This window comes from Chionomys nivalis, chromosome 8 (assembly GCF_950005125.1).
Source record: "Chionomys nivalis chromosome 8, mChiNiv1.1, whole genome shotgun sequence".
Lineage (NCBI taxonomy): Eukaryota > Metazoa > Chordata > Mammalia > Rodentia > Cricetidae > Chionomys > Chionomys nivalis.
Genome location: NC_080093.1, coordinates 15,016,254 through 15,041,398, shown reverse-complemented (window position 1 = coordinate 15,041,398; position 25,145 = coordinate 15,016,254). Strand labels below are relative to the sequence as shown.

The window sequence follows — 25,145 nt, the reverse complement described above, 5'->3', positions numbered from 1 at the left end:
GGGTCATCCGGAAGTGACCCTCGGCCCAGCAGTTGCCATGGAAGTGGCCGGGCGCTTTGCTGGGCGGAGGGAAGATGGCGGTGACTAGCTGGCTGGAGAGTCTGCGGGCGGCCGAGAAGACGGCGCTGCTGCAGGATGGTAACTCGAGCCTCTCGTGCTCTCCTCCAGGGCGGGCTCTCCGCGCCGGCTTCTCCTGGGAGGGCCTCAGCCTGGGTGGGCAGAGCTGGGGTTGTCGCAACCATCAGCCAGCCACGCTAGCTTCCTGCATTTGTAGAGGGGGAAACTGAGGCCCAGGGAGATGGCTGGAGTAGAACCCAAGTCTCTGGTCACCCACCTCAAGTTTCCTTTCACCCGCCACGCTCGAGTTTTGTTGGTAATTCTAAATAATTCATTTTGCTCTCATCATCGTTCCTCAGGGCTGTACCAAGAGGCGAAATTTTACCCCCCTCCCCCCCTTTTTTTTGACTGAAGTCCAGGAAGGTTTTAGAGCCCCAGGTTTTGCAGATAGTCAGATATAACTGTAACATGACATGGGGCCCTATTGAGGACGGCAGCCCTGTGACATAGAATGGGGAGACACCAGGGTTTAGATCAACTCTGCTATTGGTTCACTTATTAATGTGTTAGAACCGCATTTTCTCCAACTATAAAATGAAGCAGGTAGGCTGCCGCTGTTGTTCCAGCGGGCCTTTCCAGCTGTGTTCTATTTAGAGTGGATTTCTAGATGTTTTATGGTCTTTAGGAGAGAGAGAACAAGGGCCATGGTCTAAATGACGAGAACAAGAGTTTGAAATATCAGCTTTTCCCCATCCTGCAATTGCTCAGTGTAAGTCCCCTCTACTTCAGAGGTCTTTCCTGGACCCACTTGGCAGCCGGGGTGAATTAGAGCTGAATTCCCTTTAAAGCTTAACAGCTGGGAACTTACCTCCGCAGGTAGCTGCCAATCACAGAAGCCTGAAGCTTATGGAAATTAAAGTCAGGTTTCATTTGTTCCTAACTGCAGCATTTGTGCTAGAGCAGACAGAAAAACAAACAAAAACCCATAGCCTGTGCTCTCCTAGGAGATCAGAAAATGATCAAGAAGAAGACAATGTAAGTAGATAGCAGCTTGTGTTAAACAGAGGTTGAGATATTAGTAAGAGATTGCAGCTCATACCTGTCATCTGGGCAGGGTGGAGGAGGGGCTAAGGCAGGAGACCTTAGCAGAGAGAGAGAGGGAGGGGGAGGGGGGAGGGAGGGAGGAGGGTTGGGATGGTGGTGTATGAAATGCTAAGAAAGCATGAAGTTGAAAATATTTTCTCTTTGGATAATCACCAAATTCCAGCCCCTAAAGAATGAATTAGTAGGGCTGGAGAGATGGCTCAGAGGTTAAGAGCACTGGCTGCTCTTCCAGAGGAACCCAGTTCAATTCCAAGCAACCGCATGGTGGCTCACAACCATCTGTAATGAGATCTAGTGCCCTCTTCTGGCCTGCAGGCATACATGCAGGTAGAGCAGTGTATACATAATAAATAAGTCTTTTTTTTTTTAGAAAAGAATGATTAGTAGGTATTTGGTAAGTGGAGATGGAAGGGTGGCCGTGTGCCAAAGAATAACTCACATGCAGAGCAAGGAAGTGTGAGAGTGGATGGTGGCTAAGTGTTACGGAAACAGTCACCATTCAGCCATTTACATGCTGCCTGCCTGTGTCACGTGCGTGGATACAGAGTAACTATGTGTCTCCTTTCTTAAGAGGCTGTAGCAGGAGAAATGGTAGAAAATGAAGAGGCATAGATGAATTGGGATACGCTGTGATCACACAGTGTGCAGATTTTGGACATTACTTCACGGGATAGTGGTCTTTTGTATTTTGAGACAGGATGTCACTATGTAGTCCTAGTTGACCCAAATGTGCCGTGTGGACTACACTGGCCCTGAAGGCACAGAGATCCTCCTGCCTCTGCCTCCCTAATTTTAGGATAAAGGGCATGTACCACCATGCTTGATCTGTTTTTTTTTAATTGTGGTCAAAAAAAGGGAGGGTATAAAATTTATTGTCATAACTATTTTTAGGGGCACAGGTGTCATTAATTTCATTCACATTCCAAAGCCAACACTCAGCAGCCATCAGAACAGAACCCCACACTATCCTCCCCCCCACCCCGGCCTCTAGTGATCAGCATTCTACTGTGGGTTTCAATTAATTTGACTAAGAACCTTGTGTAAGTAGAATCAGATAGCATTTGATTTAATTAGTTCACATAGCAGAAGGTTTTCAAGGTTCATCTATGTTGTCACATGTGCAGAATTTCCTTTATATATTTTGTGTGTGCTTGTGTGGAGGTCAGAGGTCAACTTTGGGTGTCCTTCCTCACAATTGCCCACAATGGTTTGTGGGTTTATTTTGCTTCTTTTTTTTTTAACATTTATATGTGTGCATGTGTATACCTGCCATAGCATATGTGTGTATACCTGCCATAACATACATGTATGCGTACCTGCCATAGCATACATGTGTGCGTGTGTTTACCTGCCATAGCATACATGTGTGTATACCTGCCATAGCATACGTGTGTGTGCATTCCTGCCATAGCATACATGTGTGCGTGTGTATACCTGCCATAGCATACATGTGTATACCTGCCATAGCATACATGTGTGTATACCTACCATAGCACACATGTGTGCATTCCTGCCATAGCATACATGTGTGTATACCTGCCATAACATACATGTGTGCGTGTGCATACCTGCCATAGCATACATGCGTGCGTGTGCATTCCTGCCATAGCATACATGTGTGCGTGTGCATTCCTGCCATAGCATACATGTGTGCATGTGCATTCCTGCCATAGCATACATGTGTGCGTGTGCATTCCTGCCATAGCATACATGTGTGCGTGTGCATTCCTGCCATAGCATACATGTGTGCACGTGCATTCCTGCCATAGCATACATGTGTGCACGTGCATTCCTGCCATAGCATACATGTGTGCATGTGTATACCTGCCATAGCTACATGTGTGCGTGTGCATTCCTGCCACAGCATACATGTGTGCATGTGTATACCTGCCATAGCATACATGTGGTACTCAGAGGACAACTTATGGTAACTGATTCTTTCCCTCCTCCATGTGACTTCTGGGATCAATCAGTTTGTCAGGCTTGGTGATAAGCACTTTCACCAGCTCAGCCATCTTGCTGGTCTCCACCTTGTTTTGAGAAAGGGTCTCTCACTGGGACCTAGGGCTTGTTCATTAGGCTGGGCTGGCTATTCAGCGAGCCCCAGGATCCTCCTGTCTCTAGCTCCCCAGTCATGGGATTATATGCACACGTCACTGCCCCAGACTTTGTATGTGAATATGGTGATCAAATTCAGGTCCTCATGCTTGAGAGGCCAGCTTATTGCTCTGCCCAACGCCAGCCTCTGCTCTAAAGTGTCCTACTGTGTGTGTGTACTCTCCCTCACAGTGTAAGCATCCTACTGTGTGTGTGTACTCTCCCTCACAGTGTTCAGCCGTCTGCTGATGGATACTTGGGTTCCTTCTGCCTTTCAGTTGGCGTGAGTGATGCTGCTTTGAACCTAAATATTCAAGTGCATTCTCAAGTCTGCTTTTGTTGCTTTTGGTCATAGGTCAGTATTTGGAGGGGGTATGGTGTATTTGTGTGTGGTGCTTGCATGTGAGTGTACAGGAGCATATATGGAGGCCATAGAAGGATGTCAGGTGTGCGAAGGCCAGGCTTTTACATCACTCCTCTGTTAGTCTCTGCCTTATTTCTGTCTCTTCCTGAGCCAGAGCTCACCCTTTTGGTTTTTGGGACCTGCCTGTCTCTGCCCTGCAATGCTGGGGTTACAGGAATGCACAACCACACCCAGCTATTTATTTTCGGTGCTGAGGATTCGAATTCGGCTCCTCATGCCTGCAGAGCAAGCTCTTACCTGTGAAGCATTCAGATTATTAAGGGGGTTGATATTATTGATTGGTTATTGAGGCCTTGCAAATTTGGGGGTAAGCTGCCCTGCAATACAAATTAGGACTGATAGGGAAACTGTATCCTAGAGGTGTGAGTAAACAGGAGAAGGCCCCTTAGCGCTCTTCTTCTGGAAGGCACTGGAAGGCTGGAGGGTCCATGCCCACCTCCATCTACTTACCTGCCTGGGAGAAATGACACAGCTCTTCGCTTGAGCAAGTGGTTGTTGGCGAGGAGACTCCCGTGGGTTCTTTTTATCCTTTGTTTTGTTTTGTTTTGTGTTGTGGGGGGGTTGAGACAGGGTTTCTCTGTAGCTTTGGAGCCTGTCTTGAAATTCACTCTGTAGACCAGGCTGACCTCAAACTCACAGAAATTCTCCTGCTTCTGCCTCCAGAGTACTGGGATTAAAGGCGTGTGACACCACCGCCACCCAGCTTTTTTGGTTTGATTTTTTTAACCCTTCTAATGGGTGGTATACATCGATGTTAATGGGTGGCACACATCGATGTTAATGGGTGGCACACATCGATGTTAATGGGTGGCACACATCGATGTTAATGGGTGGCACACATCGATGTTAATGGGTGGCACACATCGATGTTAATGGGTGGCACACATCGATGTTAATGGGTGGCACACATCGATGTTAATGGGTGGCACACATCGATGTTAATGGGTGGCGCACACCGATGTTAATGGGTGGCGTACACCGATGTTAATGGGTGGCGTACACCGATGTTAATGGGTGGCGTACACCGATGTTAATGGGTGCCGTACACCGATGTTAATGGGTGCCGTACACCGATGTTAATGGGTGCCGTACACCGATGTTAATGGGTGCCGTACACCGATGTTAATGGGTGGCACACACCGATGTTAATGGGTGCCGTACATCGATGTTAATGGGTGGCATACATCGATGTTAATGGGTGGCATACATCGATGTTAATGGGTGGCACACATCGATGTTAATGGGTGGCACACATCGATGTTAATGGGTGGCGTACATCGATGTTAATGGGTGGCGTACATCGATGTTAATGGGTGGCGCACATCGATGTTAATGGGTGGCGTACATCGATGTTAATGGGTGGCGTACATCGATGTTAATGGGTGGCACACATCGATGTTAATGGGTGCCGTACACCGATGTTAATGGGTGCCGTACACCGATGTTAATGGGTGGCGTACACCGATGTTAATGGGTGGCACACACCGATGTTAATGGGTGCCGTACACCGATGTTAATGGGTGGCACACATCGATGTTAATGGGTGCCGTACACCGATGTTAATGGGTGGCGTACACCGATGTTAATGGGTGCCGTACACCGATGTTAATGGGTGGCACACACATCGATGTTAATGGGTGGTGTACATCGATGTTAATGGGTGGCGTACACCGATGTTAATGGGTGGCGTACACCGATGTTAATGGGTGGTGTACACCGATGTTAATGGGTGGTGTACACCGATGTTAATGGGTGCCGTACACCGATGTTAATGGGTGGTGTACACCGATGTTAATGGGTGCCGTACACCGATGTGTGTATTCTCTTGAGTCAGCATTTGAGCTCCTGTCACATCCCAGGTTCTGTGGCTGATCTCTGGGAGACTGTGGACCTGTACCCAGTCCAATAGAAGAGACAAGCAATGACCAAAGACTCACATAAGAGATGTAAAAATCATAACCGTGTGTGTGTCAGGGAGCAGGTACATGATGACAGCATCCTGGGCTCCATGCCGGCAGTGGCCTAGAGATGTGTAGACGAAGGCAGCGGCGGTGTGGCTGGAGGCACCTGTCAGGAAGCCCGGCTCACATCAGCGCATCTAGCGCTGGTTGTAGGAAGTGGGGAAAGACATGGAATGCCGTCCGTCCATTTCTACCAGATGCTTTTAACACTGTCCTGGTGTGGGAAATGCTCTGCTGTGGGCTGGACTCAGACCTGAGGGGAGGTGACCCATCTGCCATGGTGGCTGCAGTCATAGGTGAGGGAGACTCAGAGGAAGTGACACTTGAACTAGGCGTCGAAGAGTGAGGAAAGTTCTATGCTTGGGAAGAAGCATGACTTTTGGTGGTGGGCGCAGCATAGCAAAGGTGTGTTCAGAGATGGGAAGGGAGCCTGGGACACATCTCAAAAGCCATGGTGGCCAACAAGAAGCTCAGGGCAGGGGAGGCACTGGCCAGGTTCTCAGGCTGCTGCTGTTTGGGAGATAGATGTCTCGGTCTGCAGGGGCAAGGCCGAGGGCAGCTGTGGGGTAAGGTGCTCTCGGTCTGCAGGGGCAAGGCCGAGGGCAGCTGTGGGGTAAGGTGCTCTCGGTCTGCAGGGGCAAGGCCGAGGGCAGCTGTGGGGTAAGGTGCTCTCGGTCTGCAGGGGCAAGGCCGAGGGCAGCTGTGGGGTAAGGTGCTCTCGGTCTGCAGGGGCAAGGCCGAGGGCAGCTGTGGGGTAAGGTGCTCTCGGTCTGCAGGGGCAAGGCCGAGGGCAGCTGTGGGATAAGGTGCTCTTTGCTCTGTGTAGGGAAGAGGATGGTGCACTATTTGTTCCCTGACGGGAAGGAAATGGCTGAAGAATACGATGAGAAGACCAGTGAACTGCTTGGTAAGTGGGGGGCTCCCTGAGGGTCCTCAGCAGCTCTTGGGGCTGATGGATGTCCACTTGAATGCTCCTGGCCTGAGGCTCGAGCGGGGATCTCAGCATGCAGTGTGCATGGTAGGGAGATGGTGGTCTTTGGGGTACGACTGTTCTGAACACTGAACCCGAGAAGCCGAGTGGAGTCCTTTGCCCAGCACAGCCCATCCCCCACCTCCAGCTAAATGAGAGGGCGAGTGAGCCTCTCGGGCAGGGGTGGGGTTCTAAGAGACAATGGAAAAAGGGGATCACAGAAAATGCTGAGTAGAGGGGAGCGGTGGTAAAACAAGGCTTGCACTTCAAGCTTTTTGCTTGCTTGTTCTGTTGCTTCCTGAAGCCACACCAAGGGCAAGCATCAGACGTGGCAGCTTCTGACCTTGCCTCCTTGACGACACCATTAAATATGACCCTCATCTTGAATGGCATGAACTGGGCAGGAATGGTGATTTCTGCGGCAGCATCGCTTTGTGTGCCCAGGATCCCCTCCTAAGAATAGGCTCATGAATCAGAGTTGCAGCTCGGGTTTCTGGGGATGATTTGATTTGCCTGCTCTCTGTTCCCAGGGATGCACACGGCATTAACTGACTTCCCAGAGCTGGGTGACTGGCCCTGTGACCAGGGCCCAAAGCTCTCCACCATGGGAGCTGGTCTCTTTATTAAGTCACACCTGAAATGCTAAGACCAATGATGGAATCACAGGCTGAGTTATTTTCTTGTCTTTATTCCTGACTTTCATTTCTTCCTGGGTCTGATCGACAGGTAGTATTGGTGAGGGAATTTCTTTTTCCCTTTTCCTGACAGCTCATAAATGTCTTGAACTGACAACATGGGTTATACTGGTTTGCATATTCTCTCAGTCCCCAGTCTTAAAAATGTGTGTCCTGCGCATGCTCAGTTGTAGTGAAGTGTTGATCCCTTCTTATTATGAGCTGCTTGGGCTCCAGTCCCAATTGGTTTAGTCTTGCGCTATTAAAAATCTTGATGTGTTTAGCATATGACACTGATTCGCTGGAAACCAATACAGTAGTAATATCCTCACAATGCATTGTAATTTATAGCGCTCCCAGGGGGTGACGGCCTTGGAATGTCTAACGGGAGAACTTATGAAAGCAGAGGTCACGTGAGCTAACCACCGCCGTCACCCTGAGTCCGGTCACAGCTCCTGCCCAGCCCCTCATGTCACATCTTTTCTCCACACAGCAAACAAAGCAGGTAGTGCAGTGGAGGCCATAAAAACAGACAAGCGCAGCCCCTTTGCCATGCTTGGGAATGATACTAAAATTAAGAGTAAGACCGGATTCCTTTCTGTAGTGCTGTGTGCGCTCCTGTCCCACTTCTGGTGGTAGCAGGTTGGGCTAGACCGTGGCCTTCAAACTTCCTTTTGCTTAGTAGCAAGAATGGAGGAGGGACGTAACTCACCATTTGGCTGCTTTACCTAATAATGACATTAACACACTAACTGGGCATCATTCCAGGGGCTTTACTTGAATTACTTCATGTAACCATCTTCCTTAAAGCCCCACGACATAGGCTCTGTTGTCCCCATTTTACAGTTGAAGGAGTAAGCTCAGAGAAGTTAAGCACCATGTTGAAAAGCACAAAGCTGGGTGGTGTCTGAGCCAGACCGAAGTGTTTGAGCCTCTATGTCCAGTGGCGTCATCTTAGAGCAAAGAATGCTTAAATCCTGCCCTTTATTTTGTTCTTGTTTTCTCAGGACATGGTCCTCCTGTGCATCCCGGGCTGGGCTATCCTCCCATCCCAGCCTTCGTAGAGTTGAGGGTAAAGGCTGCGCTGCCAGGCTCTAGGATCCGTTTGTTTTTATTCCTAACCCCAGCCCCTTGCAAAACATCATCCAGTGTTAGCTTTTCATTTGTTTGTTTCTGACACGGGATCTCCGTACATTACCTGGGCTGGCCTCAGACTTTTGAGGCTCAAGTGGGATACTTGAGGTCAGAGGACCAAGTAGCTGGGACTGCAAGCGCATGCCGCCGGCCTGGTTATTAATGTGTGAACATGATCCCAGGACCAGAGCTGGCTGGTGCCTGTGCACACTGTGAAGTTGAATGTGGATTTAGTTTTTGTGGCAGTGAGTGAAATGGTTTCCATTTTTTCCCCCAGCTAGTACACAAATTTGATAATTGGTCAAACAGGTTTTCTGTTAGAGAAAAAGCTCAGAAAGTAATTTACGGAGGAAGAATTGCCAGTAGGTGTGCATCTGTCTGGGACAAAGTTCCTCCAGTCGGTGTTAATAAGCATGTTAGTGTCATCTCTTCTCTCCCTCTCGGGGCTATTCATCCCACCCCCCCACAATGAACGCTGTGTGTATTCATAGAGGAAAAGCTGAAGGGCCTTGCCACAATGATCGGAACATCAAACCAACCCCCGAAGAACACAGTGTGTCCAGGGGGCCAGGCTGAAGGGCAGACCGTCCCCCAGCGATTACATTTGGATTACCTCTTAATCTGCTTTGGTATTTGACCGCCAGCCTAACCAGCACAGGCCGCATTTGGAGGATATTGAGCACTTTCATCCCCGGGCACTTCAACGGCTTTATAAATGACCACTCGATTCCTTCAGCCTCCTTGGGGATGGGCCACGGCAGCTGTTTAATAGCCACATAGCAATGTTGCGGTGTTTTAGGGCAGAAAGGAAGAATCCTGCATCCAGTTTAAGCTGCAGGGAGTATTTAGGAAAGGGAATGTAATTATCCGTATTGGAAGTGGGCCAGGCCTCAGAGCTTTGGGGAAGGAGGCCTTTAGGGCCTCCACTTTCCAGCCCACCTGAAAGATGGGACTGCTTTCAGCATCCAGGCATCAGCTCGCTTCCTGCTGACTTGGGAAAGCCCCCCTTTCCCCGCACTGCCTCCTTCACACATTTCCTGCAGACCCTTTATGGGGTCATTGGAAGTCTCCTTTCCAAAGGATGGCCCTGACTCAGCTGGGAAGAGATGACAGCGTCCCGGGGAGCTGCCTTGTGCACACCAGTTTGGGTTTAACATATAATCAAATCAGAGTGACAGCAGGTGGAAACCGTCCTCCGTTGCCGCAGGAGCTGTCCTTGAGTACAGGAACAAAGGCGAGACCAGAAAGCCCAGACTGTGTTTCTGCCTGTGTACACCCATGCCCACATACCTGAGAAGAGTAAGGACTTCAGAATCTTTCATTGGATCTTGCCTCCTGAGAGGCTGGAAAGGGAACCTTCCTACAGTGTTATACTCTAGTGAAGAGTATGATTTTTCCAGGGTGCTTGAAATGAGACAGCCAAGGGTGCCACACTTCATGACCCTGAGCGGCATTGGGGTAAGAAATAAGGAAACAGAAGTGCAGTGACCTTTCCTTCTTGGGCAGGTTTCTATGGAAGATGAGCTGGTTCCTGCAGTGCCTCCTGCTCCTAGGAGCCATACTGGTGCTGTCCCAAGGCCAAGCGGTTTAACAGAACCCAGGAGTACAGGGCCGTCTTGCTTCCCCAGTGTTCCCCTTCAGACAACCACACCTGCCCTTTAAAGGCTAAAGTATAAAAATAGAAACACAAGCTGGGCATGGTGGTCACACCTGTAATACCAGCACTCAGAAGGCAGAGGCAAGAGGATCTCTGTGAGTTTGAAGCCAACCATATCCACACAGTGTGTTCTGAGACAACCAGGACTACATAGAGAGACCTGATCTCAAAACCAAAAAAAAAAAGAAAAGAAAAAGAAAAGTGCTGAAGAAGGCTTTCGGGACATCACATCTGTCTAGAACATTTGGAGACAACAGTTTATCTCTTATTGATGACTAAACTCTGAATATGGGGTTCTAAGTAAGACCCGAATCTCTTTGTTTGTTTTGTCATCTAGCCCGATAGCCTCTAGCCTCCATCCTCCCAGCCTTCTAAGTATGTGGCACATGATCAGTAGACCTGAATTTTGGCTGTTCTTGATGTTTGATCCCGGGAGAATAGAGGCAGGTGGGAAGAAAGGCTTTCTCCTCGATAAATAAACAAACACAGCGGTGCTGGACTAGACGTCTGCTAAATGAACTTGCCCCTTTAAACCTGTGATGGCTGTGTTCACAGCAATGGCATGGGGACCCAGAGGTGTTAGTTTGCTCCCAATACTAAGTGCTCTTACCAGGCACAGGGGTGCACACCTTTAATCCCAGCACTTGCAAGGCAGAGGCAGTAGGACCTCTGCGTTCACAGCCAGCTTAGTCTACATAGTGAGTTCTAGGACCATCAGAGCTACATTGTGAGACCCTGTCTTAAAAGAAACCAAACGGTCTCAGGTGCTTGTGTAGCTGTCCCCTGGTACTGCTGTAACCATCTCTGGGGAAAAAGTAATTTTCTGCCTTGTTTTTTATATGGGTAGCTGTTGCTGGGTTTCCCCTCCCCTCCTTCTTCCTATTGCTGAGGTCTTACACATGCTAGGCATAGCTCTACCACCAAGCTGTACCCCAGCCTGTGCGTAGCATTTTAGACATGGTTTAAGAAGCCAGGGGTGATCTTTGCTGTCACAGGGAGCGGGCTCTGTCATCTTGTCATAGTAAGCTGCTGCTAGGAGGTGTCTGTCACTTGTTTGCAACTGTCCCAGAGTCCCTTGAGGCCATCTTCCATGGTGTTCTGGGGAGGTGTTGCAGGGACTAGGTTTGCATACACTCCTAGTCACAGCCCATTCACTTAAGGAAGTATTTGTGGGCATAAGAAGTTGCCTAGAAAGCATATTTCCAGGTTTCACTTATCCTTATTCATTTCCATTATAAACTTGCAAATGTGTTTCTAGAGAGAATTTTTGGCCCTAAGATGTAATAAAATCACACTGCAGAATTCAGCAGACCTTATAAAAAGCCCATATTCATGGGAAGGTTCTAATTCTACATCACACTTTTGTGTTTGGCTTTTGTGCTCACAGAAGTGAGCATGTGCAAGCCTGGCCCAGCTGCTCAGAAGCCCACAAGCCTGATGCTACCACCATGAAAAGATCCCACCCCACCCTGAAGAGAGAGCCGTCCCTGACAACAGTTGTGGTTGCCCATCAGGTCCTTTCTGAGTTGGTCACATCCTCGAGCAGCTCCAGGAGCTGGAAGACTTCAGCACCTCCTGCTTAGCTCTTGCTGTAGGATGCCCCAACTCAGCGGCCCAGGCTTAAAACAGCAGAAGGGTGGGGGTGGAGGGTGGACCTCAGCAGAACATCTCCACTGTGGACTGCGTGGGAGCAGCCACCAGCACAGGATTGACTGGAGGTCAGTGAGAATCTGCCCGCTGACTCTTGTCTGGATATCTGATTTCCATAATAGATGTATCTTATTTAAAAGACAAAAACAACACCAAAATAAAAACAGGCATGGTGGCTCAGGTGACCCATGACACTGAGCCAGAAGTCTACCCTGAGGTTAGCAGTAGCCTAGGTTACAGAAGGAGTTTACATCACAAAACAGACAGGAGGGCAGGTATTAAAAACATCAACCACAACAAGAAAAACCTTTCGCAAATGTCTGAGTTGTATACATGGGAAGGAAAGATAGTTATTTGCATTATCAAGTTATAAACATAAGGATCCATTTTACAAAAGGAAATCACACTTACACTTAGTGCATTTAAAATGTAGTATATAAATATAAGCCAAACATATAAAGCAATAAATAAGTCTCACAAAATACAATCAACAAACTATTTGTTGATTGCAATAATAGAGGTTAACCCTAGTGCTTGGAAAAACTCTATCAGTGAGTTACACCTAGCTCAAGATTATTTAAACAACTTTTGGGCTGTGTGTGTGTCGGGGGGCGGGGTTGCTGTCTGTTGTTGCTATTAAGCCAGGCCTGCCTGAAATAAGTGAGTGTCTTTGGACTTTGTGAATCGTGAGAGAAACCTGGACAACAGCTCTCATGCAGTTCGTTTGCCTTTGCGTAGTTATTAGAGAGGGAAATGCATCCAAAGATGGGCATGCTGGCACACTCTTGCAATCCTTACACTCGAGGCCAAGACAGAAGGAAGAGTTTGAAAACAGCCAGGGCTATCTCGTAAGACTGCGTCTCAAGAAACAGCAAACCACAGCTAAACTCCATTTGAAGACCCAGATTTCCCATTTCCAGAAATGACCTTTGTCAGCTCTCTGCCTTCTGCTGGGTGCCCCCACGATTCCTCCTAGAGCTGCTCAGTTCCAGGGGTCAGCCTACCTTTGAGGTGGACTTGGCAAGCTGTTGCTGCTGCGGTGCCCCAGTTTGACTTCCCAGGTTATGTGATTCCCCATTAGGTGCAAAAGACCCAGCATCGAGACAAAGGCCCCGGCTTGTCCCGGTATCCAATGTCCTGTCAGATTTGGCGGGAAGAGTGTTCATCCTTTGCTTGTTTCTCTCGCCAGTGAGAAAATGGCGTGTGAAAAACGCCCTGGGAGCCTTGGGCCAGTGGCAACTTGAAGTGGGAGAGCCAGCGCCCTCAGGAGCCGGGAGTCTGGGGTCCGAGCTCATCAAGGAAAGTAATGCCAATGTATGTCTGTTTGTCCATTGTCTAAGGGGGAGTGGGAGGAAACTTCTGACCATGATTTGCTGACCACCTTATATTCACTATGTCCACCTAGCCACACTAGGTTTGTATGAACATCCAAACACGTTATTTTGCCCATTCCAGGGTAAGGCCTCCAGGCCTGGTATGTCACAGCAATAGCAACTGCTTCGGGTGGGAGCCATGGAGAAGAGCAGAGGGTTTCTTGTCTGGCTCTAGCTAGAGCCTGGGGAGGGTGGGGGCCAACCCAAGAATGGTCCTTGATAACCTGGGTGTCATAGCACAGCCCTGTAGTCTCAGCATTTGGGGAGGTGGAGTCAGGAAACAGAAGTTCAAGGTCATTCTACTACGCAAGTCTAAGGTCACCCTGGGCTGGTTTGCTTTCCACAGCCCATCTTCATGCGCAAGGACACTAAAACAAGTTTCCAGTGGCGGATTCGAAATCTCCCCTACCCAAAGGATGTTTATAGCGTCTCTGTGGCCCAGAAGGAGCGCTGTGTCATTGTTAGAACGACCAACAAAAAGTGAGTGGCACAGTGGGCACCTGTTTCCCTGGGTGCGAGCTGAGGTAGGGTGGGCTCCGAGAGTCGGGGAATTGACTGTGCAGCAGCTCCATCAAGGGAAAACCCAAGCCAGGGTCTAGTCTGGGACCTGGCCTAGCCTAGGGCTCACGTGACTATCTGCTGAATGAATGAGGGCTTAACCACTAGCTTGTGGTCTCTGGCAGTTTGCTCTAGGGTTGTTATGTCCTTGACCTGGTGAACTTGGCTTGATGACGTCACTGAATTGGAAGGAAGCTACATCTGGGTGGCAGCCCTCGTCCTTCTCTGGACTAAGGGGAAGCAGGCAGAAGTTTGACTCTCAGAAATCTCTAGAATTCTGTTTCAGATTCCCTTTGTGATCTGTTAGGGGGAAGGCAGTGAGTGCTAAGGTTTGAGAGGTGGCCAGGGTGTGTTTCTGGTACTCTGATCACAGACGAAGGGTCTAGAAACAAATCCGCTTCAGCCTGAGCTAGAGAGAGTATGAGGGCCAGTTCTAAACAGGGACCTCATTTGGGGAGGGTTTTGGTGTTTTTTTTTTTTTTTTTTTTAATCTCCTCGTCCACAAGCTGCCAAACCACCCAACTTGATGCTGGGGTTCAGAGCCTCACCCCATGGTGCCTACATCGCATCTGCTGCTTCACAGGAGAGCTCTCCTCCCCCCTTCAGGTGATGTGGTGCAGTCTCCTTTAGGAAGCAGAGGGCTTCCCAGCCACCTCCAGTGCAGCCCCGGGTCCTGTTGTCCTCTTAGCACCCCCACACCCTGTCACTTTGGCAGGGTTAAGGGGACAAGGGAAAGGGTAGAGATGAATGAATTAATTTCAGGATTATTGCTGTACATGCAGCCAGCAGCCCCTGTAGTGGACCTTGTCTATAAATATAAAGTCATAATAATAAGGGTTTGCGTTTATAAAGCACACTGAAGTCCTCAGATAAAAGGCAGTTTGTTCCCGTTATTGTTCTCATCATTAACAGGAGTCAGTGCCTAAAGTGGAATTTAGCAATTTCAGACAACAGAGAAATTGCCTGTAGGAAAACAAACTCCGTGCTTCAGCAAGCATTCCCTGGCGTACGAAGCCCTGGGTCCAAACTAGGAACAAAAGTGCTTCTGATAGCATTTGAATCTGCAGCTCAGCGCTTTGTGGAGCTGGCTGCTGCCTCCTTTCCATCCCCCAGAGGTCACTGTGGAATACAGATATCAGGCAGAAATGTGATTACAAGAGCATGCTGGAAGAGGGGCCAGCTAGCTCACCAAAATCTTCATCTGTGAGCAGATCCTCTGGGCCCCATCCCCTGCTTGTGTATACATAGATGCCATAGGTGGCGCTGTTGGCCAGGGGCTCTCGCTAGTGAAGCATTCCACTATTGGATGCAAGGTAGGATGGGAGTGGTACCCTAGGAGGAGGGCTTCACACAGAGGGAAAAGAAAATGATATTTTGGTGCTCACTTTAGAATTGAATAGAATAGAATTGAGTCCTAAACCAGGCTTAGCCTGCCCCCTGCAGGTCCCTATTTTCGAAAGTAGGCTGGAGAGGCCACCAAACTTAACCAGTCCTTTCCTGTGCCTAATAGAGTTCCTACCTTCTACCTTCAGTCGTTACCGGTACTTCCAGCCGTCAAACAAATCACAGCAGTGTTTTGTATGAGCAGGATTTATTTTTTTAGAACACTTTTAAAATCTCTTTCCTGATCATGATACCATCCAGAGGGGGACATGAAGCATATTCTTACCTATATATTAATGGCTGTAGAAATGCATATAAAAAGCATACAGTGACCTGTACAGAGAGTAGTGTACCCTTCTCTCTCAGTGCTGTGCATTTGCGGAGCCCCCCACCAGAGCACTTTTGTTGGGTTCTGCTTTTCTTCACCTAGAGGTGTGCCCTCGTTTAGCATCCAAAACAAGGTTCCCAACCAGAGCTACACAGTTGCTTGTTGCCCCTGCAGAACTGGCTTAGTCACTTTGCTTGAAGTTGATTCCAGTGTCTTGCTGTAGTCTTGACCTTGGGAAGGAAGAAACCATTTCTATGGGACCCTGGTGTGGCGCCATTTGGTCCTGAGAAACATGTTTGTATAAGGAAGGTTCCATGTCTCAGCCTGGAAGTTAGCAACCGGAAGTGGAAAGACCGAGTGTGCTGGACTAAGATGACTCTGGCTTAGACCTAGCCCCTGCCAGGTGCCAACAGTAGACTCTGGCCAAGGTCTCCTCACTTGTGAGAAGCGTGCTTACACTACCTCGCGACAGTTTGAGGAACTTAGGATCACATACATACATGCACCCTGTACCATGGTCAAGCTGCCAAAGCAAGGGCGCTGAAGAGAGCCTGGCTAACTTGACACTGGTGATACTCTAACTGCGGCTTTTATTAGTGAGTAATCTAGACGACAGGACTCCATGTTCGCAGAACTTCCTGACAGGCTCTGAGAAGCTGAGTGTGGGCCTCTCCATTGTGACTCTGCAGGCAGCAGGAAGCCATGGTGTAGTCTGCCCAGTGCCTGAGGTTTGAGCTTTACCTGCTGCCACTCAGTTTACCTGCTGCCACTGAGGGCAGGACTGGCTGGAGACGTCTCTGGATACCTGCCAAGCCAGTGGACGCTAGAGGAGTGTGGGGCAGAGACCATGCCACTGTCCACAGCAGGCCTGCCCCTGCCTCAGCTCCTTCACGGGCTTTCACCAAGCCTAACCGGCACCCTTTTCCATGCACAGAGCCAGGGGTTGCAGGGAACTGGGCAGGGTAGTAGAGTGGGACAGGAAGGCACTCTGACTTTTCCAGAAGCACAGTGGCTTCCTCTCATCCAGATGCTGGCGAAAAATTTAAGTTCAGGTATTGTGGCACACCCTAGGCTGAGCAGGTAAGCAGGTGAGCAGGGGCGGTGTGCAGAGGGAAAGGTGGAGACCCTAGATGTCAGCTGTCAGCGGTCTCTAGGAAAGGTTGTTTAGCCTCACCCAATGAACAAAATCCATCAGAGATGCAAAGCTAACCCTCTCAGGCACTGGCAACCTCCATTCCCTAGACTGGTGGTAGGAGTAGGGAAGGGAAGGGGCAAGCCACACACCTTAAGTTCTCTGTGATCCTGAAGTTGCCTGGCATGGGGGGGGGGGGGGCACACAAGCCCTGGGCTGCTTCTCTTCCATTGGCCCTGCCTGGGGGTGGGCGGTGCTTCTCTCCTGGTCCTGCTTTCTGTGTATGTTTGCAGGGAAGATGTTAACACTTCCTAACAAGCCTTTGTGTTCACCTAATCTCCACTGTTTAACCTTTGACCCCCTGCTATTATCAGTGTCTGCCACCTTTGCAGGCCAGACCAGGGCCCCAGGAAAAGCCCTCACTTAGCTTGTTGGCTAGGAAGAGGATGAAGCAGGCATTCCACCCATTGCAGGCAGATGGATCGCCTTTCCCTGGGGCAGAGCTTTGGAAAAGAAAGCAACGTGCAGTACCATTAGGGTCCCAGCCCCCACTCCTTTTGAACTGTCAGCCTTTGAATAAACATTCTTTTCCTGCGTGGGTCCCTACACCTTGGTGGGGAGAGGGGAACCTGGGAAGAGAGGGGCCCCAGAGCCTCTTCTGAACTGAGGGATTTGGGCAGGGAAGACAGGGCAGAACCCTGCATCCAGTCCCCAGGGCATGAGAGCTTTTGAAGTGGACTCAGTGTAGCTGTCACCGCAAGGGCCAGGTCCCTCTGAAGTACTAAAAGCCCATTCTCTCCAGGCCCTTCTCTTGAGTTTGTTTGTACCTGCCTGAGGCATTTCCCTCCTCAGCCCACACAGCCGCTCTCCCTCTTCAGAAAAGGACTTGTCCAGGTAGGGGCTCTAGCCACCCTTGGCTGGTGCCCATCCCATCTAGCCCACACGTCCACCAAGGAAATTGAGAGGAAGGGCATCAAGTAAGGGCCAGGCATGAGGAACTTTGAGCCTGACTTCACCAGCACCCTCCCTCTCTCCCTCCCAACTGCATTCCCTCTTGGCAAAGCCTCAGAATCTGTGCTATCTGGTTGGTTTTGTGTTTACTATATGGGAAAAGGGTCCAGACTTGTCCTCCCAGGAAGACAGCCCCTTGTGGTGACACTCTGCTCTGGTTTTAGTAGTCGGTCAATGAGGCCTTCAGAGACACGTTGTCGTCACCCCGGTCTTTCAGTGAGGTCTCATGTAAACAGCCTTAGAAGTCCTGCTGATGCTTGTTAGGAGAAATGTCCCATTTCTGGTGTCCTCATGAGCCTGGGGATGTTCTTTGTATAGTTGGTGAGTCTGACCCCTGGGCTAATCTCAGAACCCCCACTGGCTCTGCTCACCCTTGGCTGACCCGCTGTAAGGCTGCCATCATCCTTTTGATTCCAGAGCCACAGACCCAAAAAACCCAGGCCCTGTATAGAAAGTAGGGGAAGGTGGCTGGAAAGATGGCTCAGAGGAATAGAGCACTGGCTGCTCTTCCAGAGGTCCTGAGTTCAATTCCCAGCAACCACATGGTGGCTCACAACCATCTGTAATAAGATATGGTGTCCTCTTCTGTACTTCAGGATACATGAAGGAAGAAACCTATATACATAATAAATAAAAATCTTTAAAAAAAAAAAAAAAAAGTAGGGGGGAGCTATGTAGAAACCTGGTGGTGAAGGGCCTGGTGCCCAACTGCCAGGGTCACCGTGCTAGTTCCCAGCAGCCTCTTGGTGTCCCCACAGGTACTACAAGAAGTTCTCCATTCCTGACCTAGACCGACACCAGCTTCCTCTGGAGGACTCTGCACTGAGCTTTGCTCATGCCCACTGCACCCTGATAATCTCTGTAAGAGAAGAGGTTCCTCTTCCCTCACCCACTCTCCTGCCTTCAGGCACCCCAAGTCCTAGGTCTCCTTGGTGAAGATCAGGCTTTCCTACTCATCTGGGGGAGGGGGAGGGCCATGACGGGGACTTGAGCGGTCTTCATGGGGATGCTCCTCCCCAGCCACAGCCCTGAGCAAGTCCTTCAGACCTGCTCTCCTATGTCTCCTCATGTACAAGAGGATCCAGAGTGTGTGTGTGGAGGGAGGGGCTAGTAACCGAGTTATGCTTTCTCCCTGGTTCCCTCCACAGTATCAGAAGCCAAAGGAGGTCATGGTGGCTGAGTCCGAGCTACAGAAGGAGCTAAAGAAGGTAAAGACAGCCCACAGCAGTGATGGGGACTGTAAGACCCAGTAGCTGTCCTGAGCCTTGCTTGGACCTCCAGTGTGAAGGAAGCTGGGCGACTTCCAGGCTTGGGTTCCTCTGGCGTGGGCAGCCTCCTCTAAGAACTTCAGAGGCCACGGACGTGGCTCTTGGGGCATAGCTTGCTTCTGCCTGTGGTTTTGTTCCTGAGTAAAGCCATTTGGAGCTACTCTGGAAGGACTGCCCTTCTATTCATTGCTGTATGTTGCCTGTCCTCGGGCACCCTGGTCTTCCCAAGGAAGGCGCTGGTGTGGCAACCTCCCCCACCCTCCCCATCCTGGAGCCTTCCGTCCCCACCTTCCAGCTAAAGGGGAGAGCAGGGCTAGGCTTGCCGTACTTGCCCTATACAGGTGGCCCAGGAAAAACTCCCCTGAGGTGGATGTGAGCAAAAGGGAAGTTGAAAACATCTAGCAGTCCTGGAAACAGCACAGAATGTTACAACACTGTGCTTGAAGTGAGCAAGGTTACAGGTTGTCAAAGGTGTGTGTGGTGAATGAAAGGTCACCACAGGTGACAGCAGGTTAACAGCCACAGTCCCTTGTCCACACCCCAAAGAGGTGGAAGAAAAGAAACCTTGAGGACACAGAGCCATGGTTTTGTCCTTCGCTGTACACATTTCTGAGTTTAAATATGATTTCTGCCTTCCTGGGGCCTCCTAGGATGACCTAACCAGATCTGTAAACAACCAGATTTGCTTTGATTTTAATTTTTTTGTTGTTGTTTTTTTTTTTGTTTTTCGAGACAGGGTTTCTCTGTGGTTTTGGAGCCTGTCCTGGAACTAGCTCTTGTAGACCAGGCTGGTCTCGAACTCACAGAGATCCGCCTGCCTCTGCCTCCCAAGTGCTGGGATTTAATTATTTTTTAAGATTTACTTATTTATTAGGTATACTGTGTTCTGTCTGCATGTATGTCTTCAGGCCAGAAGAGGGCACTAGATCTCATTACAAATGACTGTGAGCCACCATGTAGTTGCTGGGAATTGAACTCAGGGCCTCAATGCTCTTAACCCCTGAGCCATCTCTCCAGCCCCCAGATTTTATTTTTACAGAAATTAAAATCATATAGCATGTTTGTCACAGCTGGCCTGAGGAATGGCTAGCCCAGAAGGCCGAACTGACAGGTGTCCTTTGTCCCTTTTCTTAGTTTCAAAACAAAACCAGGCTAGTACCTCAGTTTCAAGAAGCTGGCCAAAGTTGAGACCTGACTGAGGAGACAGCTGGTACTTGCAAAAGTTCCAGCAACTCACCTGTCTTTCTAGCTGGGATGTGGGAGCCCCTCACCTCATTCTGTAGGCTGCTGTAGTGCTATACAGGGCTCGGGGACAGGCTGGGCCTCGCCAGCCCAGGACCTTATGCTGGCCCTGTTGTAAACACTGGAGTTCAGGTCCATTCTCCTAAGACCACGGGTACTGGGAGGGCCTACATCAGAGTCAGCCCCAGTGTCCAGGAGGCAGTGCTTCAGGTGCCAGGGCACTGTGGCCATAGGTCCAGAAGCGAAGCAGGACTGGGAAGAGGGTGCGGTGTCAATCACTTCACCTGCCAGGCAAGAGAGGTCCCTGAGAAGCTGATCTGCCCGGCCCAGAAGCAGGGCGCTTGGTCATGGGTTCTGAAAGTCTAGGATGTGGAGATTGTAGGACAGCGCAGCATAGAGATGCCTGGTGGTGAGTCGCAGGCAGTACACAGGGCTGCTGAGCGGAGTCGACGTCAGCGGGAAGGCCTGGGAGGGAGGGCAGAGGAATGGGAAGAGTGTCTCAATTGAGAAATGGGGTACCCCAACTCAGGAGACCCAGACCCAGTGAAACAGGGACATGTACCATAGCTGCAACCGACCTCCAACGCGACCCACAGCGGGTCTTGTGCTGGTAGGGACACTTACGTTCAGGCAGGCCCTCTGGCGCCGGTCCCACAGCCGCACAACACCATAGTAGGAGGAACCTGTGGCCAGCAGGTGGTTGCCATCTGTCTGCAGGCAGTATAAGGTACTGTCGTGGGGCTCCTCCCACTCCATGACACATTTCCTGTCCAGGAAGAGAGAGTGGTACAGGCAGGTGCCCTCCCTCCAGCCCAGCTTCCCCAGGGATGGAGACAGGTTAGGGAGGCCTATGGGCTGGAGTAGTGTGAAGCCTGACTCACTGGCTTCTTTCACAAGCAACCCTAATGGAGAAGGGCGCCTCTGCAGAGGCCTCCTGTGAGCCTCCCTGTCCTCATCTACGTCCTCCTGGTAGACTACCTGACGTAGGATCCGTGAGAGACACACACAGGCCTCACAAGGTCTGAGAGAGAATGCCAGGGAAAAGTTCCCTGCTGACTTGTTGAGGCTCTGAAAAAGGTCTGCCCTTCTCTGTCTCCCAGGCCACACTGAGCAGAGAGAGCTGCCTAAGGGTAGAGAACCTGAACTACTACGACCTTGCTGACAGGCTCTCTCTGCCTGCCCTGGCCAACCCAGGACTAAAAAGTTCCACCCATCCAGCACACTCACCGGGCACTTGTGCGGAGGTCCCAGTAGCGAACATAGGTGTCATAACCGCAGGACAGCAGTGTAGAAGGGGATTCATACATGACATCCAACACCCCGGCCCCTGGGGGAAAATCACTGCCCAGATGTGTGATCAGCTGTCCACTAAGGGAGAAAAGAAGGGCATAAAGTGAAAGGCGGCCCACCTTGGCCAGGCCTTGCAAAAGGCATCTGGTCTTGGGAACATATAGGTCTCCATCACCTGGGAGTGCTGAAGAGAAGATGCCTAGCCACTGAACCTCCAAGTAGCAAACTGCCCAGCCCTCCCCCAGTATCCCAGCTCCTAGCTGAAGGCTCAGTAGGGCAAAGACACAGCAACCCTCCTCCATCACACCTGCATGCTGGCTGCCTGCTCCCTCTGGGACTATGAATGGGTCTTGCTGAAGAGGTCAGCCCCCCTCACAAGCACACACTTGGTTACTTTATACTCCTTCATCTGGCAGGTCATGCAGTTCTGAGCAGCCTGAGACCAGTGCCTTAATTCCTGACTGTAATCTGGGGCTCAAACCTTACTGGGGATAAAGACCACACAAAGGGAGAAAGGGCAGTCCCAGGAGATGTTAAAACAAGTAAACACCTTTGTGTCCAGCGGCAGAAATAGCTGAGAAAGCAGCTTAGTGTGCTGGTCCCTGGTGTTCTCGGTCTCTGGCCCCCAGCCCAGGGCTAGCACGCCTCTGTGATCACAGCCCCCAGCCTGCTGGGCTCCAGCCTGCTCCCCCACCCGTACCCCACCCGGTGGCCGAGACCAGATTACTGAGAAGAACAATTTCTTTGTGACTGTGTAATTCCCTCCGTGACCGCGGCAGTGGGCAGACCTCTCACCCCATGCCAGACCCCTAGCAACCACGTAGGGGGGCCTCTTGGCCCTAGCAACTGCCCCTCAACATCAAGTGCACCAGCTAATCCTTATGGCCGGGAATGGTGGATGTATTGAGTTTCTGCAGAATGTGTGGAGGAAATAAGAAGAGGCACCTTCTGGGCCCAGTGCCTCAGCTTCCTGTCCACGGCTCTCCTTCATGGTATGACAGGAGTAACAGGCCATGCACACATCTCAGGCATGTACAGGTAAGAGGCCTGGGCATGGGGCACAAGGGGATTTTCACTGACTCAGAAGAACAACTTTGGCCTGAGCAGTGTCTCACAAAGGGCTTGAAGCAGGCTGGGCCGCCAGTCATGTGTCTAAACGTAGACTTCAGCTCCAGGCTGTCCCCATCACTCAGACTCTCACTTAGCCTACTCCCCTAAAAGGTAGCCATCTTAAAAAGCATTGAAGGAGGAGGCTGGGGCTCTCTCTTTACCTGTTTAGCTGTCCACTGTGAGCACCATGAAGCCCGCCAAGGAACCCTACTGCTATCCACTGAAGGGTTGAGTCCTAAGCTGGCACACTGTGTCAGCCACCTTTCCAAGTTATGCAGTGGCCTAGGGTGGGAGTCTGTCAGGGGCTCCTAGGGGACCGGGAGACATCTCCCCAGGTCGGTGTCTGCTACAGACCACTCGGCCTTGCTCCTAGAGAGACCCTGCCCTTCTAGAGCAGCCACCAACTATGACAGCCGGGGGAGGTGGGGGGGGTCCCTTCTCAAAGGTAGACTTGGATTTGTGTACACCAGGTGGGAGCCCCTCAGTTCTCTCTCTCCTTTCCAGATTTTGGGGCCCTGCCCACTCCATTAGTGAGGCTGTAAGGAGTGATTGAGGAGCTCGCTCTCCCCTTTAATCTATGCAAGTAATTTCATGTTTGTTTGAAATAGAAGATGAAAGACTGGCTGTAGGGGTGGAGCCCAGGAGAGCCCCCTCTGCCTGCCCACCTTGTTTCTGGGATTCTGAGAGAGTCAGAGCTGGGTACCCACTGCTGGTGCTCAGAAGTGAGAGGGGCCACTTCCAGATTGAGCCGCCACCAATCTGGATCTTGTCCACTGCCCAAGCAGCCACCAAATACAGCACAGCCCAAGGGGCCTGGGGGAGACCCAAAGGCCCAGCCCTTCATCTGCCTGCCCCAGCCTGAGAAGTTTCTGCTTTACTTTCTCTGGGACTCAAGTGGCCACACACACTTTAAACCACCAATAAAAAGATAACGATTTCTTTGGCCTTGGAGCCTCGGAGCTCTGTTGTATAGCACCACAAGGCTAAGTTCAGAGCATCAGCGGACACACCAGGCCCTGGGAAATGGCCTGTCTCTCCTAATAGTAGCCCAGCAGTGCCACAGGAGCCCTGCTGCGGCTTTGATTTGGGAAAACAAACAGAAATGGCACCATGGGCCCTTCATGTTCCCACCCCAGCCCCAATTGAAGTAGAAAACTGTAGCTTAACTGTTGTGATGGAGAGAGACTGGGCCAACAATAGCCCAGACAGCTTCTGTCTCCTCACCCCTCCTGCGCTGCTTTTCTCGCTGCAAGTGTGTTCTTTTAAAAACGATTAGATTGCAATTTGTATAACGTGGTGACCCCAAATTCAGACATTTCACCCCTTTTCTCTGGAAAGAATGTTAAGAATGCTTCTCGGCCTCTCACTGTAGGGGGCAAAACGGGGTGGTGTGCGTAGAGCCTTGGCTGTCCCACAACTTGTGTGGGAACAGGGCTGACACTCAGCCCCAGGCCAAGACAGGAGCAAGAACTGGGCTTGTCACTCTAGAGAGCCAGACAAAAAAAGTCCCTTTCCTTCCAACTCTTGCAGACAAAGCATAGGCCTCCAGGAGCTGCTGAGGGCCGCAGACCTCCACACCCTAGCCTCCTGAGCCTGACTCCAGCAATTCTCTCTCCACCCAGGAAAAGATAAAGACAGATGGAGCAGCCTGCAGAGTGAGCCTGATGAATGAGACAGGCTAAGTCGGAGTGCCACAGGAGGCCTCTGGTACCTGTGCAGGACCACATCCCTGAAGGGTCTCTCAGAAACGAAAGCAGGTCTCCTGAGCCTGGCTTACCCTGCTGACCAGGAGGGAGAAAATTCAATAATGTACTGCCACCAGCCACTCTGGCCCAGTTGACACAGGCATTCCCCTGCCCCTCCAGCGTCTCAACACCATGCCCTACTTCACTCTTAGTGCTTACACCTCCTCTGGCCCACACACTCGCCACAGGCCTCTCACAGGACTATTCTGAGGCTTCCAGCCCGCAGTGCCGCACGCTGTGGCCCTCACAGCTTTCCCAGCTACTTGTAACACTGACGTCTGCTTGGCTGGAGCACGTGTGCACTCCGCTTCCCGGAAGTGCCAGCCTCTCTGCCATGTGCTACCCTGGACAGTAACTGCAGTTTTGAGACTCAAGTATGACAAGCAGTTTATCTCTTCTGTCTAAGGGCAAATGGCCTGTAAGTTAAAGCAGGCTCAGGGGTCACTGACCATTTTCCTTCTCTCCCTCCTGTAACCATTAACCAAGGACCATCTACATGCAAAGGAATTGTGCTTTAGCAGAAACTACAGGGAGATGTGAGCCGCACTATGAAGGAGACACTGTCCAGTGAGGGAGAAAAGTCTAAATTTATACTCAGCTAACAACAAGATAGAAAAAAGAATGTTCTAGAAGGATAAACAGACATTTTGGGGTGAGGGGACTGGGTAATTCTTTCGTTAATGATGGGACTGTGACAGGCAATGACAAAGGTAATGAGGCTGACCATCTGATTCGGCTAGAGGCTTGGCAGTGTGAGGGGGCCCATGGCAGTGTCGGTGCCCAGCCCTCAGAGACCTGTGGATGCATAAAATCAGCCCTCTGATTGTGAATAAAGAAGCCAAAGCCACTGAGGAAATACCTTCAAGTCACATACCAGGAAGACAGGATACAAGCTGAATGGCAACCCCAGCCTGGTGGTATCCTGATAGGGATAGAGACGGCGTATAGGTCTCATGGTGGCCAAGTAGCTGTTACCT

At 50.6% G+C, this 25,145-nt stretch overlaps 2 protein-coding genes across 4 annotated transcripts in view; one reads left to right on the top strand and one right to left on the bottom strand.

Annotated features, from left to right (window-relative positions):
• Nucleotide 1: 1 nt before the first annotated feature.
• Nucleotides 2-18,802, top strand: Dpcd (deleted in primary ciliary dyskinesia homolog (mouse)). 2 transcript variants are annotated; one of them, XM_057779952.1, is made up of 6 exons: nt 2-138; nt 6,470-6,550; nt 12,918-13,042; nt 13,448-13,581; nt 18,272-18,374; nt 18,662-18,802. In XM_057779952.1, the coding sequence occupies exons 1-6, from the start codon at nt 75-77 to the stop codon at nt 18,764-18,766; spliced, it is 612 nt and encodes a 203-aa protein (XP_057635935.1). In that variant the 5' UTR covers nt 2-74; the 3' UTR covers nt 18,767-18,802. The 2 variants fall into 2 exon arrangements, with proteins under 2 accessions (XP_057635935.1, XP_057635936.1); XM_057779953.1 differs by lacking the exon at nt 6,470-6,550 and having other exon boundaries at nt 23-138.
• Fbxw4 (F-box and WD repeat domain containing 4) overlaps nt 14,744-25,145 on the bottom strand; it is a 95,685-nt gene continuing 85,283 nt past the window's right edge. Inside the window, exons 7-10 of one of the 2 annotated variants that reach the window (XR_009057622.1) lie at nt 21,251-21,391; nt 20,648-20,789; nt 20,019-20,488; nt 14,744-15,600 (exon numbers count right to left, since the gene is read on the bottom strand). Coding sequence is in view for 1 of the 2 variants with exons in the window: in XM_057779948.1 (XP_057635931.1) it covers nt 20,369-20,488; nt 20,648-20,789; nt 21,251-21,391 (403 nt within the window). In the remaining variant the exon portion in view is untranslated. Of the gene's footprint in view, nt 15,601-19,225; nt 20,489-20,647; nt 20,790-21,250; nt 21,392-25,145 lie in introns of those variants that run through there. The other variant, XM_057779948.1, reaches the window with a different exon arrangement.

Coding starts and splice junctions, on each gene's coding strand:
- Dpcd (XM_057779952.1), top strand. CDS start 75: ATGGCGGTGACTAGCTGGCTGGAGAGTCTGCGGGCGGCCGAGAAGACG. Junction 139..6,469: donor GACGGCGCTGCTGCAGGATG/GTAACTCGAGCC, acceptor TGCTCTGTGTAG/GGAAGAGGATGGTGCACTAT. Junction 6,551..12,917: donor GAAGACCAGTGAACTGCTTG/GTAAGTGGGGGG, acceptor TTCTCTCGCCAG/TGAGAAAATGGCGTGTGAAA.